At 45.2% G+C, this 12,998-nt stretch overlaps 1 protein-coding gene across 2 annotated transcripts in view; it reads left to right on the top strand.

Annotated features, from left to right (window-relative positions):
• Positions 1–12,998, top strand: part of E2F4 (E2F transcription factor 4) — a 471,886-nt gene that overhangs the window by 438,686 nt on the left and 20,202 nt on the right. The window contains exon 7 of one of the 2 annotated variants that reach the window (XM_069653900.1): positions 3,511–3,714. In XM_069653900.1, coding sequence (XP_069510001.1) covers positions 3,511–3,714 — 204 coding nt within the window. Of the gene's footprint in view, positions 1–3,510; positions 3,715–6,635; positions 6,893–12,998 lie in introns of those variants that run through there. The other variant, XM_069653909.1, reaches the window with a different exon arrangement.

The following is a 12,998-nucleotide window of genomic DNA, read 5'->3' as shown; positions in this document are numbered from 1 at the left end:
ATGTGGGAGAAACATCCAGTCTAAAGAAAAGTATTACCTGCATTTCTATAAGGTTTAACAGTGCCTAATATTTGTAATGCTTTTTAATAACTGTCAGCAGGTGGTGCATTATAATTGAATCTAAGGGTAACTGTGGTACCGCATAGAGTTGTATATATTGAGTAAACCATTTGATTAGATTTTTAAGAACAAAGTGAGTCTTATTTGCATTTTTCGACGTGACTTTTTATCCTTTAATGAAAGAACAGTTGGCACATAAGTGTGTGGACATTCTATTGTGGGGGGGATGAGGGGAGTGGTGGGGGACTTGGAGATTCGCTGTACCTAAGAACCAGCCTGCATCACCTCCTCGAGTCTCCGCTTTGGCTGCTCGTCCATTGCTACCAATTGAGAGCCTTGACTGGGGTATAGTGGATAGTGGTGCAGACACCCCCCCCCCTACAGTCTTTTAATACCCAAAAAGGACAAAAACGAAATTCCCGTTCTAGACTAAAGCCAGTAAATAAGTATGTAAATCCCCAAACGTTCTGTCTAGACGACTGACTGATAACGGGGGAAAGTGCAAAATGTTCTCTCTTACACAAACACGAGACAGTCCACCGACTCCATAGTATAGGATTCTCTGTCAAAGAAAAATCCATTCTGGTCCTAAGCCAAAAAAAAAGCTTTTCTAGGTGTGGTTTTAAATACTCAAAAGACAATGGCTTACCCACCTCTAGAAAGAGTACACGCCTTGCAAGTAAAGATCCCTTGTTACTCTTCAAGTCAGGAGATAATAAGGAATGTGATTAGGCTTTTAGGCATAAGGGCATCATGCTTTGTCATTTTCCATCCCGCCTCAACATGAGCACAATACAGCCTTGGTTGGCAGAAAAATGGTCTTCAAAAACAGGTGAATGGGATGATCTAATGGTAGTCTCGCAAGAGGGTAGTAAAAAGCCTTTGGTGGTGGTCAGTATCGAATATGTTAAAAGGAAAGCACTTGGTTGTACTGCCAAACAGAAATCGCTGCAGACACGTCACTGTCAGGTTGGGGGCACATTGACCATATCCCCTGCGCAGTAAGGTTTTGACAAACCATCAAGCAAAGCGCCACATACATTGTTTGTAGTTTCTTAAAGAGTAGATGGCACTTTATTTCTTCCAAAGCCTTTTGAAGAAAAGCAGCCTAATCCACACGGACAACCAGACAGCCATGCTTTATATCAGCAAACAGGGCACTTCTCGTTCAAAGACCCCATTGGTGCTCGCACAGAATATTTGGCACTGGTGCAGTCAAAGAGGCATTCACATCCAAGCACACTACTTTCCAGAGGAACAATTCTCTAGCCAACAGCTTACAGGATCCATGTAGTGGAAATCGAGTGGGAACTCAACACCAGTACACTTAAACAGATCTTTGCAGAATGTGGCCACCCATCAGTGGACCTGTTTGCAACAGTAGACAACAAAAAATGCTTAAACTCTGCATTCAGTTACCCAGAACAGGGGTCCCTATAGATCAGCTAGTCAGATATTTGCGTAATCCCTCCTATGCAGCCCCGCTGAAACCTGTGGTCCACAAGCTACATCAGAAGCATTATGATAGTTATTTCTCCAATGTGCAAGAGACAGTCGTGATATTACCACTTGTTGAACATCTTTGTTCATCAATCAAAATCCATCCATTTCACAATCTATTAAATGCCAACAAATAACACCTCCAGACCCTCAAACTACCAACTTGGCAGCTTGGCTCCTAAAGTCAAAGAGTTTGGCCACTTAAAGTTACCCATGACACATTGTGTGCGGGGCAAGGAGCCCGAACACCAAACCTTATTGTAAGTGGAAACGGTTTGTAATCTGATGTGTAACCAGAAAAACAACAATCTCATCAATTTCTCCGAAGCAGACATCATCTACCCAGATGCTCTACCTTCTTGATTCAGGTGTGGTTTAGCATTCACGTTGGCTGCCTACACCACATCCCACACAAGCTATCTTTGGTGAAGGTTCCAGTAGTTAAAGCATTAATGGAAGGAGTAAATGCAGATCTACCCTCCGGTGGCACACACCCCACGAGGTTGGGATCTAAATACTGTTCTACACCAACTAATGGGGCCCCCTTTGAATCCAATGCATGAGGCCTAGTTCAAGGATCTTTTAATATAAGATGGCTTTTCTAATTGCTATTGCATCAATAAGAAGCCTAAGTGAACTGCAGGCTGTATCGGTTTCTGAACAGTTTGTTGAAAATCATAAACACAAAGTGGGCTTCAGAATGCATCCATGGTTCTCACCCAAATTGATATCAAAATGTTGTCAACCAATCCTTGAGTTACCAGCATTCTTTCAAAATCTTCATAACCGGGGAGAAAGATCATTGCATACACTCAACGTTCTTGTGGTCATGTATTATCGCGATAGAACAAAGCAATTAAGGGAAACTGATGAGTTATTTGTATCGATGGCAGCAGGCAGGGAGGGAGAGCCTGTTACCAAAGCAACCATTTCATGATGAATCGTTGGGTGTGTACAGCTTTGCTATTCTCTAGCAAACAAGGCACTACAGTTCACCAATAGAGCACACACTACACGTGCCACAGGAGGAACATTAGTTTTTATCGCTAATGTTCTGCATGAAGCCATTTGCAAAGCACCAACATGGAGTTCAGTCCACACTTTCACACGGCACTATTGTGTAGACACAAGCACGGACACACTTGGTTGGGTTCAGTCATTCAGAAGCTTTTTTTTTTTTTTAAAGTATCTCTTCAGCTCAACCTCCTCTGCCAAGGTGTACCGTTTGCTAATCTATGCAAAGCATGTGGATTTGAACAGATACATAAGCCTCAAAAGGCAGGCATTGCTTACTAGTCCTAGTCTGTCTGTGGCTTGTATCTGCTTAGAATCACCTTCGTCCTCCCAGCTAACTAGCTTGGGAGGACAGCAGCGAGTGTGTCATCAAGTAGTAATCTGGTATGCTGGGGAGTCCTTTTGCACCTTTGCAAACCAGCATAATGAATTCCCACCGCCTTTGCATTTGTAAGGGAACTCTGTGAATAGTTTGATTTTTAGTATAATTCCATACATATTGCTAGAAATGCCCCAAAGCAACAAGCGACCTGGAGACATCTGTCATGAATCACAGCAAAATAACCATCTACAGTTTTTCATGGAAATAGAAACCTGAGGTACTATAACTTTCAAATGAATCAAGTAATTTATCTTTGCGTCTTCCCATGTCAGTACACCTCAATTGCAGTAGACACTCCATGGCACATACATAAGGAGAGATCTGAAATTCCCTTAAGAGAAAAAGGACCATAAAGAAATGGGATGTACTTGTTACTAAAGGCATAAAATACTCCCTTTCTGCTAACGGGCGATCCAAAACATGAGGATCCTCATGCTGGTGCACCATTTGTACAGGTGAATAACTTGTTTTTCCTTGATCCTGTTCTTAATTGGGAACGTTTCTATTCTTTCTTCATGACTTTAAATCATTATTTGTGTTTATCCTTTTGTTAGGTACCTGTGTGACGGTTGTAGAATCCCAGAGCAGCAGCATTAACACTCCTCCCATTCTGGATGCTCCCAGCACAGTGTCAACAAAGAGCCCAAGTGCCTCACTAGATACTCAGCCTCTTCAGTCATCTGCCTCACTAGACAGCTGCACAAACATGCCTAACTCATCTACCTCCTTTGTGCCAATCAAATCTGAGCCCACAGAACGTGAGTATCAAATTAAATGTGCACAGATGCAACCATTTTTAGAAGGGTACAAGAGTATGGTCCGTGGCAGATGTAGTATTGAGTGAAGGTTGAAGAGTCAAAGTTACCTACTAAGATCGTAGAAAGCAAAACTTATTGCGTTCTGACATAACACCCAAAATGTAAATTACACCTTTGCTTTCCCTCCTGCTTGCCCATGTGCAGTAGGTTACTGGTTAAAAGTTAGTTTTTTTTTTTTTTTTTTAAATTTGTTTTTATTCGTTTTATCATGTACAACAAAGAAAGGAAACAAGAAAGAACAATTAAAAAGAAAGAAAATCAAGATACATACCAAATAATGCACCGGTTGTCACATTTAGTTACAAAACAAAAAAACAGAAGCTTCATGTCAGCTCACAGTGTCATACAGTTATCTCAGTTCTCAATTAAGGTGCATTTCCTGATACTCAAAAAGAAAAAGAAAAAAACTTCCCTTTAATTTAGCACCAGTCCATTTTTCGTAACTAAAGCGCCGAAACGCTGATAGGGAAAAGTTCCTGACTCCAGTGTCTGATCACACAGTGATCACTTGTATCGAAGTTTTTTTTTTTTTCTTCAATTACTGCTACTTGAGCATTGGGTTTCCATTAGGTCTGCTCAGGTTAGTCTGTTAGGGACTCATTATCTGGTGTTAGGTGTTGACTTTTAAAGTCCATCCATAGGGTTTCGCATGGAGCAAGGAGTAGATGGGGAGGGGTCAGGCCTTTCACTCTGTTCCATTCGTCCGCGTCCCTTTCTAAGGCAAAGAGCACAAGATATAGGGGTCAGCATCTCTCTGAATACCATCAATTTCCTTGATCCACCCCAGTACTTCGTTCCAGAATAATTTGATGCGCGGGCAACCCCACCATATGTGCCAGTAGTTAGCCGTTTGACCACATTTCCTCCAGCATGCCGGGCTCATTGACTGAGACATTTTGGATAGTCTGAGGGGGTCGTAATGCCACCTGTGCAGGAGTTTGATGGCATGCAGTTTGTACTGACAAGATAGTGATGTTCTGGAGGCGGCCCTGCACATTAGGTTCCATTGGTCGGGGTCTATTTCTTCCCCAAAGTCCTCTTCCCACCTAGACCTCAAGGGCTCCGTGGAACCGTCTCCCGCTGCTATTAGTTCCTGGTACATTAATGATATGAGACCTTTCCTCTCCACTATAGAGTCCAATATTTTCTCGAATGGGGTCAATTCTCTGCTCAGTTTGTCCTTCCATTCTGCCTTTGTCAGGACCCCTTTCAGTTGGATGTACTGAAATGTGGACAGTGTGCTTATGCCCAATGCCTCCGTCAGTTCCGGAAGAGTAATATAGGAGTCCTTCCACTGGAGCTGGCCCACTCTTTCCAAGCCAGCCTCGTACCAGGATTGGTATCTGCCCACTTCTGGTATGCGATCGTTCATGCCAGGGGACCATAGGTGGCTGAGCGGGGATGGCCAGGTGGTGATCCCGCGCATCTCCCGATTCGCACGCCATACACTCCAAATCGTGCTGAGTATAGGGTGGCCCTTGATTTTGCATAGTACCCTTTTGTGCGGGGTCCATAGCCATTCTGATACTGTGGCCGGGGCAAAGTAATGGTTGTCCATTTGGGCCCATTGAAGGTCATGTTGTTCTCTGAGGTGGGGGATCATGACTTGTAATTGGGAGGCAATGTAATATGATCTCAAGTCCGGGAGCTCAACCCCTCCTCTGTCCTTGGAGAGTATCAACGTGGTGTATGCAATTCTTGGTTTCTTACCCTGCCATATAAATCTCATCATGATCTTTTGAGCTTCAGTGAAGAACCCTTTGGGTATTTCGATTGGCAACATTTGGAATGGGTACAAGAAGCAGGGGAGGCACGTCATCTTATCAAGTTACTGTTTTAGCTAATCATTAGGCATGAACTCAAAATGATTTTCCAGAATCCAGGTATTTTCGTATTTTGCTAGGTTTTGTGTGTGTGTTTTGGCAAATACTTTTTTGTGTTGGGGTTATCGATGAACATTGTCAAGTGCATTTTGTATTTCCCCTCTTTGCATGAATTGGCGATTAAGTGCAGACAAGGGAAGAGCTGATGATGATGATTTCCTATGGGCCATAAATATACATCCTTCGAAATTGAGGAATTTGACCTATTAATGAAAATGGCTGCATCTGAGCAGGTTTCTCAGTCTTCAAAAAAGATTGATACGTTTTTTTTAAAGATTTGTTTAAATATTCTTTCTCTCTTCTTGGTCAGAGACAAAAGCATAATAGCTGTGCCTGGATTTAGGATACTAATGAAAGGGGTTGTGTTTTAATTAACTTTCACGTTGCTGATTGGTAGCATCCATGGTCAGAGGCTTTCAGCTTTAGATCTTTAAAAAATGTACACGCTTGCTCGAAAGATCTCCGGACATCAGACTGAATGGAACTCCTTTTAAACTGAAATATTAAGGTAGTGGACTTTATTAATTGAAGACATAAACAATTAAGTGTGACAATTATAGCATTTTAATTCTTCTTTTTTACTTGCTTCCTACAGCATTGTTTAGTATCCAGGTACTATAACTTTCAAATGAATCAAGTAATTTATCTGTGCGTCTTCCCATGTCAGTATACCTCAATTGCAGTAGAAACACTCCATGACACATACATAAGGAGAGATCTGAAATTCACTTGTTAAGAGAAAAAGGACCATAAAGAAATAGGCTGTACTTGTTACTAAAGGCATAAAATACTCCCTTTCTGCTAATGGGCGATCCAAAACATGAGGATCCTCATGCTGGTGCACCATTTGTACAGGTGAATAACTTGTTTTTCCTTGATCCTGTGCTTAATTGGGAACGTTTCTATTCTTTCTTCATGACTTTAAATCATTATTATGCCCAATGCCTCCGTCATTATTTGTGTTTATCCTTTTGTTAGGTACCTGTGTGACGGTTGTAGAATCCCAGAGCAGCAGCATTAACACTCCTCCCATTCTGGATGCTCCCAGCCCAGTGTCAACAAAGAGCCCAAGTGCCTCACTAGATACTCAGCCTCTTCAGTCATCTGCCTCACTAGACAGCTGCACAAATATGCCTAACTCATCTACCTCCTTTGTGCCAATCACACTTTTGGCTGTGCTAAACTATTTAAAAAGTGACTGTTCCTCCTTTAATCCATAATCTCACGGTGGCCAAACAACATAGCTGAAGGCAATCCACGTAAGGGGTGCGTCTACTGGAACTGCGTCACCAGGTCAAAAAGGAATGACAAAGTTGCATTTTCAACAAGGTCTAAGTGAACAGAGCAGCCATGAGAATCTGTTCCATATGAAGTATGAGCATAGGAAATGGGGCACTTTGCTCAAAAAATCGAACAAGGAATATTTTTCCACTTTTTTTATATCAAAAAGAACCAGGTATTTTTCAGTTCAGTTTGGGATGGGAGAGGTTCTCTGACTCTATATCTCCCACCTCCCTCGCTGTGGTTTCCCTATTCCACATGCCAATGCTTCTTCAATCTCAATTACTTCCAGGTAACCTCGATTATCCAGACCTTTCTCTTATCCTAAAGCGGGTGCCCCTCTCTAACTTTTTCCATCGGGATGTTCCTAAAGGACCCGACCGGTTTTACTGAGGGTTCTATCTCGTCCTTCAAACTGGTTTACTCCACGGATACTTAGTTCTCACCCCTCTTCCTCCCACACCCCACGCTCCCTCCACTGCTCTCTCCCACGGCGCACCTATCTGCACCTGTTTTCTCCCTGTTCTCCATTTCCTGGTCTTCTCACTCCCCACTCTCCCATCACTACGTGCCTCTACTTTTCTTACTCTCGTGCCACTCACTTCTCTCACACGGTTTCTCTCACAAACTCCCTCTTTTTTCTTCTCTCAAATGTCCATTTGTACTCTGATTCCAGTTCAGACACACGCACGCTCGCTCGCACACTCGCACGACCCACTCACTCGCACGACCCACTCACTCGCACGACCCACTCACTCGCACGACCCACTCACTCGCACAACCCACTCACTCGCACACACACACACACAGGCCTCGCACGACCCACTCACTCGCACGACCCACTCACTCGCACGACCCACTCACTCGCACGACCCACTCACTCGCGCGCGCACACACACACACACACACACACACACACACACACACACACACACACACACACACACACACACACACACACACACACACGCCCCCAGACACACACACACACACACGCCCCCAGACACACACACACACAGGCCCCCAGACACACACAGGCCCCCACGCATGCTCACAGGCCCCCCACACATGCCCCTGCATGCAGGCACACACAGGCCCCCCACACACACACTAACTCCTACCTTTCCCTCGCTCACCCTGCCCCTCCCTACTCCCTCCTCACCTCTGCAATGTTGTAAATTGTTCTTTATACTGTTCAAGTTATGATTCAATTGTCATTTTATGCTTGTTGTATTTTGCCTGTTCTTATGTAAAGCACTTTGGATGAAAGGGCTATATAAATTCAATAAAATACAAATAAATACAAAATACAAATAGCAGGAGAAGAAAGGAAGTTGATGAGGCATCTATCAAATAGTAGATTGGGCTGGGGGCCCTGGACCATGACAGTGCCATTAAGATATACATTAATGATGACTCTGTGAGGAGCCAGGAATCGGACACAGATAACTCATGAGTGTTGCTACAAACGTTTATTCAAATTAATTAAGGGGTTGGAAAATGCCTCGCTGAACCTACTGTAGGAGGTATTTTGAATGGATTGTGTCCTCCCACGTATTCCTCATCTTTTGATATCGCCAATATCCAGCTTCAGCTGCTTTGGATAAAAAATGTGGCTGAGGGCGCTGTGCGTCGATGCAGTCAACTTGATGTCCCTCGAGGGCCACCCTCTCGATGATGATGTCATTGAGGGTTTATATAGCACGCGCAGCGCCCTTTGGCTTCAGTTCTGTTTTTCCAAGTAAGCTTTCGCTTTGTAAACTATGACACGCTTCCTAATTTTCTTTAGAAAATTGTCTAGAATTTCTTCGGCTCCGACTACCCTGAAGACCTTGCTTAAAAAAATGGCAAGACTCTGACGCCAAGATGTCGATGATGGACCCACATAGAATATGCTTGTGCTGTTTTGGTGTGGAGCTTAAGACCTCGCCTGTCAGAAGTGTCAGTCGATGACCGGAAAGGCTCTAAAGGAGCGCAAAGGGAAATTGGCTGTAGGTAGATTCCCCAGAAAATCCCCTTTGACTACCCTGTCATAAAAACATTCTTCCGACGAAGTGAGAGACGACTTTTCTCGACGGAAGAAGACTAAAAGGTCCAGGTCACGGAGTGGCTCCTTCCATTCCTAGTCAACGTCCCAGAAATTGCCTACTTCGTCTTCCTCGTCCAACTCCTCCCCAGAGAGGCCTATATCTTGCCCCACTAAGGCCTCTACTCTGGCTGAATGGGAATCATTCAGGCAGGAAATGCAAAAAACCTTAGAGAACCAGAAACCCTCGAAGCAAGTAGGCCACGCTCCTACCGTGCCTTCTGAAGCCGATCAGGAAAGGGCTCAAGCCAAATCATGCGTGCCCTTGAGCCCGGGACGAAGTCCTGATTCTCATCGAGAGCCGTTGAGACCTTGCCACGACTATCGAAACCATCAAAACCTTTGCCAGTAATTCAGAAAACCTTCACTCCTTTGCCTAGGAAGGATTTCTGTAAGTCACTCACTTCCATTTATGAGGACAATGAACCATCTGATGACGACGATTCACCCTCTGGTTTGCAGTATGCCACTCCTAATGTCCCTGATGGCTTCATATCCGAAGAATCTAGGTTACAAGACCTGCGTGAAAATGTACAGACACCCAGTCGAGTGGACACTTCACCAGAGTTGGAGTTTGGTAAACCAGAACCAGATGAGCATGCTGAGGCCTATTAAAGACAATTAATGACCAAGGTAGTTGATTATCTGGGATGGAGCAGGCCTTCCCTCCCCTGATCGCAAGGATATCCTGGATAAAGGTCCTCAAAGGGATCCTATCCTAACCTTTCATGCTGCTCTACAAAATAAGTGAAAAATGGGAAGCACCGGAATCAAGTCGGCAGTCCATACAAACTTGAGAAAAAATATAGGCCGTCAAGTAGTGACTCCAGCTACTTGTCAAAACATCCTACCCCAGAATGTCTGGTGGTGTAAGCAGCAACTGCTACCTCCAAGCAGGCTGCCTATCCGGCCATCCCACCAGATCGGGATTATAAACGAATAGATACCTGGTCAAAGAGAATTTTCTGCTTGGATCATGGCTCTCAAATCAGCCAACTCTACATGTGCCCTTGCAAAATTCACCTACACCCTATGGGATTGTATATCAGTGGTGGCTGAACATATTCCCGAGGGGTGGAAAGAGACGGCTTCTTGGCCATTGTAAAATATGGCAAAGAGGCCATGTGTGAGTCTCTTCAGTCGGGTTTGGATTCTGGTAACAGTATCGGCAGAGCCAAGGTGGAAAGCATTGTGATACGCAGGTTTGCGTGGTTAAAGAAGTCTGGATTTGCACCGGACGTGCACTCTAGACCCGTTAATATGCCTTTTGACAAGTCTCATCTTTCTGGCAAGGCTGACAAAAGCCTTGAGAAGCTGCATACCTCGAAGGTGGCAGCCAAGTCTCTAGGTGCTGCTATTCAGGCGCCTCAGCCCTTTCACCCCAGTGGACATTCTTGGAGGGGTAGATCCTTTTGCTGCTACTCCTCAGTTGGAAGAGCAAGAGGTATGGCTGGTCAAAGAGGCCAAAGAAGATTCCCTCGTGGTGGACAAGGGAGAGGTGCAAAGCCGCCCAAGCAGCAGCATCTTTCCCATTAGTCACTGCTTCAGCCGCCTCAAAACCTCTGAGGTCTTGACTCACGACACCGCAGTGGGAGGTAGACTGTCTCAACATCAAAAAGAATTGTGGGGTTTTACTTCAGATTCTTGGGCATTACAAACCATAGCCCAAGGTTTCTGCCTTCCCTTCATTCAGAGACCTCAATCATCCACCGGGGAGCCATTAGTTAAAGGTTGCAGATCTGTTCCTTGTGCAGGAAATTTTGACCCTGCTAGAGTAAGGTGCGAGAGAGCCAGCACCTGTAACACAGGAACAAAGGATGGTATTCTCCATATTTCCTGATCCCCAAGAAGAACGGGGGACTGTGACCCATCTTGGACTTGAGATACTTGAACAGGTTCGTCAGGAAGGACAAGTTCAAGATGGTCCCACTTTCTCAGATCCTTCAGGCTTCCAGCTCCTTGATTGGATGGTGTCATTGGACCTTCATGATACTTATTTTCATGTCCCAATCCATCTCAAGCACAAAGTACCAGAGGTTCGTCATTATCAGTTTTGAGTTCTGCCGTTCGGGCTGACCTCCGCTCCGAGGGTTTTTTACCAAACTGGTGGTGGTGGTGGCAGCGAGTCTCAGGAGAGGGGACATTCAGGTCTACCCTTACCTGGACGATTGGCTGAGGGCGCGTTCTTCCGAACAAGTCCTGGATTATCTCAGCGTGACCCCCCCACTTTCTCCACAGACTGGGCTTTTCTCTCAATTACAAGAAGTTCCACATGATACCATCTGAAAAGCTCCAATTCATTGGAACGATACTGGCTGCATCCTTGGGAAAGAACTCGCCAATCGAGGTGAGGGTTCAAGACATTCTGCCAATGGTCACCAAATTTCAGAGTGCCCAGCGTCTACCAGCCTTCGACTTCTTGAGGTTGCTCGGCCTCATACCATCCTGCATTTTCCTGGTGCCAGCGGCTTGTCTGAATATGAGATCCCTATCGTCAGTTCACCTAGCCAGAGATTAGAACACAGCGGCAGACGCTCTGAGCAGGCAGAGCACAGTCTTCCCACGAGTGGGAACTAGCTCAGGAAGCCCTTCGGGGATGTCCTTCAAGAGATCTTCACCCTTTAGGAAATCCCTCAGGTGGATCTGTTTGCTACCAGTGTCAACCAGAAGTGCAAACTGTTTTGCTCCAGGGTATTTCCTCCAAGAGGAGCTCTAGGGGACATCCGTTTCCTCCAGTCCCCCTCATTCCTCATGTGATCAGGAGGTTGAGAAAGTCTGCGGAAAAAAAAATATTTTAAAATACCTATGGCGATACAATTTCTGAAGGGACTCACTAATGTGTTCCCTCCATCTCCTTTTCAGGTTCCGGTTTGGGACCTTAATCTTGTTTTAAAGGTTCTGATGTGTGCACCATTTGAACCGCTCCATTCATGTCCCTTAAGACTACCAACATTCAAAACCATCTTTGTTAGTAGCGCTAACATCAACCACCTTTTTTACGGTCTTTCATAAGGACAAGGTCTTCGTTTGGGTCAAACCTTCATTCCTACCTAAGGTCATATCAGATTTTCATTTGGGACAAAAGATAGTGTTACCTACTTTTTACCCTCCACCTCATCCTGTCAAGGAAGAGGAGAGGCTGCACAGACTCGACCCACAAATGTCTGAGTTTCTACATTTTAAGGATGTCATTTTCGTCTGGATGACCACTTCTTTATATGATAGACGGGTCGTAGGCTGGGACAGGCTGTAACCAAACCGACCTTGTCCAGATGGACAAGACTAACATTACCTTAACCAAGGCTGCCTGCTTTAAGGCCAGGATCGCTGAAGCCAAGTCAGGGTCCAAGGAACTATTCACCATCTTTGGGGAACTGGAAAAACCATCTGCCCCCCCCCGTCCTCCATCAGTCATCAAAGACGACAAGTCGTGTAATGGTACTGTCTGCCATGCTAGAGAAGCTCAACACCCTCCAAACCAAAATCCGCGGCCACCAGAAAGCCCTCTCCAACATCATAGCTAACATGCGCGCTGAGCCACCCATCAAGACCACCGTCTCCCCTCTATTTGAGTTCAAAGACATCACTGAGCGAGAGGTCATCACCCTGCTCAACTCCATCAAACCTTCCAACTGCAAGGGTGATGCCTGCCCAGCTAGCCTCATCAAAGACTCCTCACCTACCTTAGCCCCCTTCCTCACAGCATTAATCAACTCCTCCTTTCAGTGAGGCCATGTCCCGTCTGGACTCAAGGAAGCTTGGGTACGCCCACTCCTCAAACCCTCGCTCGACCCAACAGTCCCTGGGAATTACAGGCCCATTACCACTGTACCCTTCCTGCTAAAAATTTTGGACAAAGCAGCTTACCTGCAAGTCCAAAAGTTCTTAGAGGATAACCGTCTCCTAGGCCTGCGGCAATCTGGATTCCGCCCACGACACGGCACTGAAACGGCCCTCCTAGACCTTAAGAATCA

This window comes from Ambystoma mexicanum, chromosome 1p, assembly GCF_040938575.1.
Source record: "Ambystoma mexicanum isolate Mex_15411 chromosome 1p, UKY_AmexF1_1, whole genome shotgun sequence".
Classification (NCBI taxonomy): Eukaryota; Metazoa; Chordata; class Amphibia; order Caudata; family Ambystomatidae; genus Ambystoma; species Ambystoma mexicanum.
The sequence above is the reverse complement of the archived record's forward strand: the minus strand, read 5'-3'. Positions and strand labels throughout refer to the sequence as shown.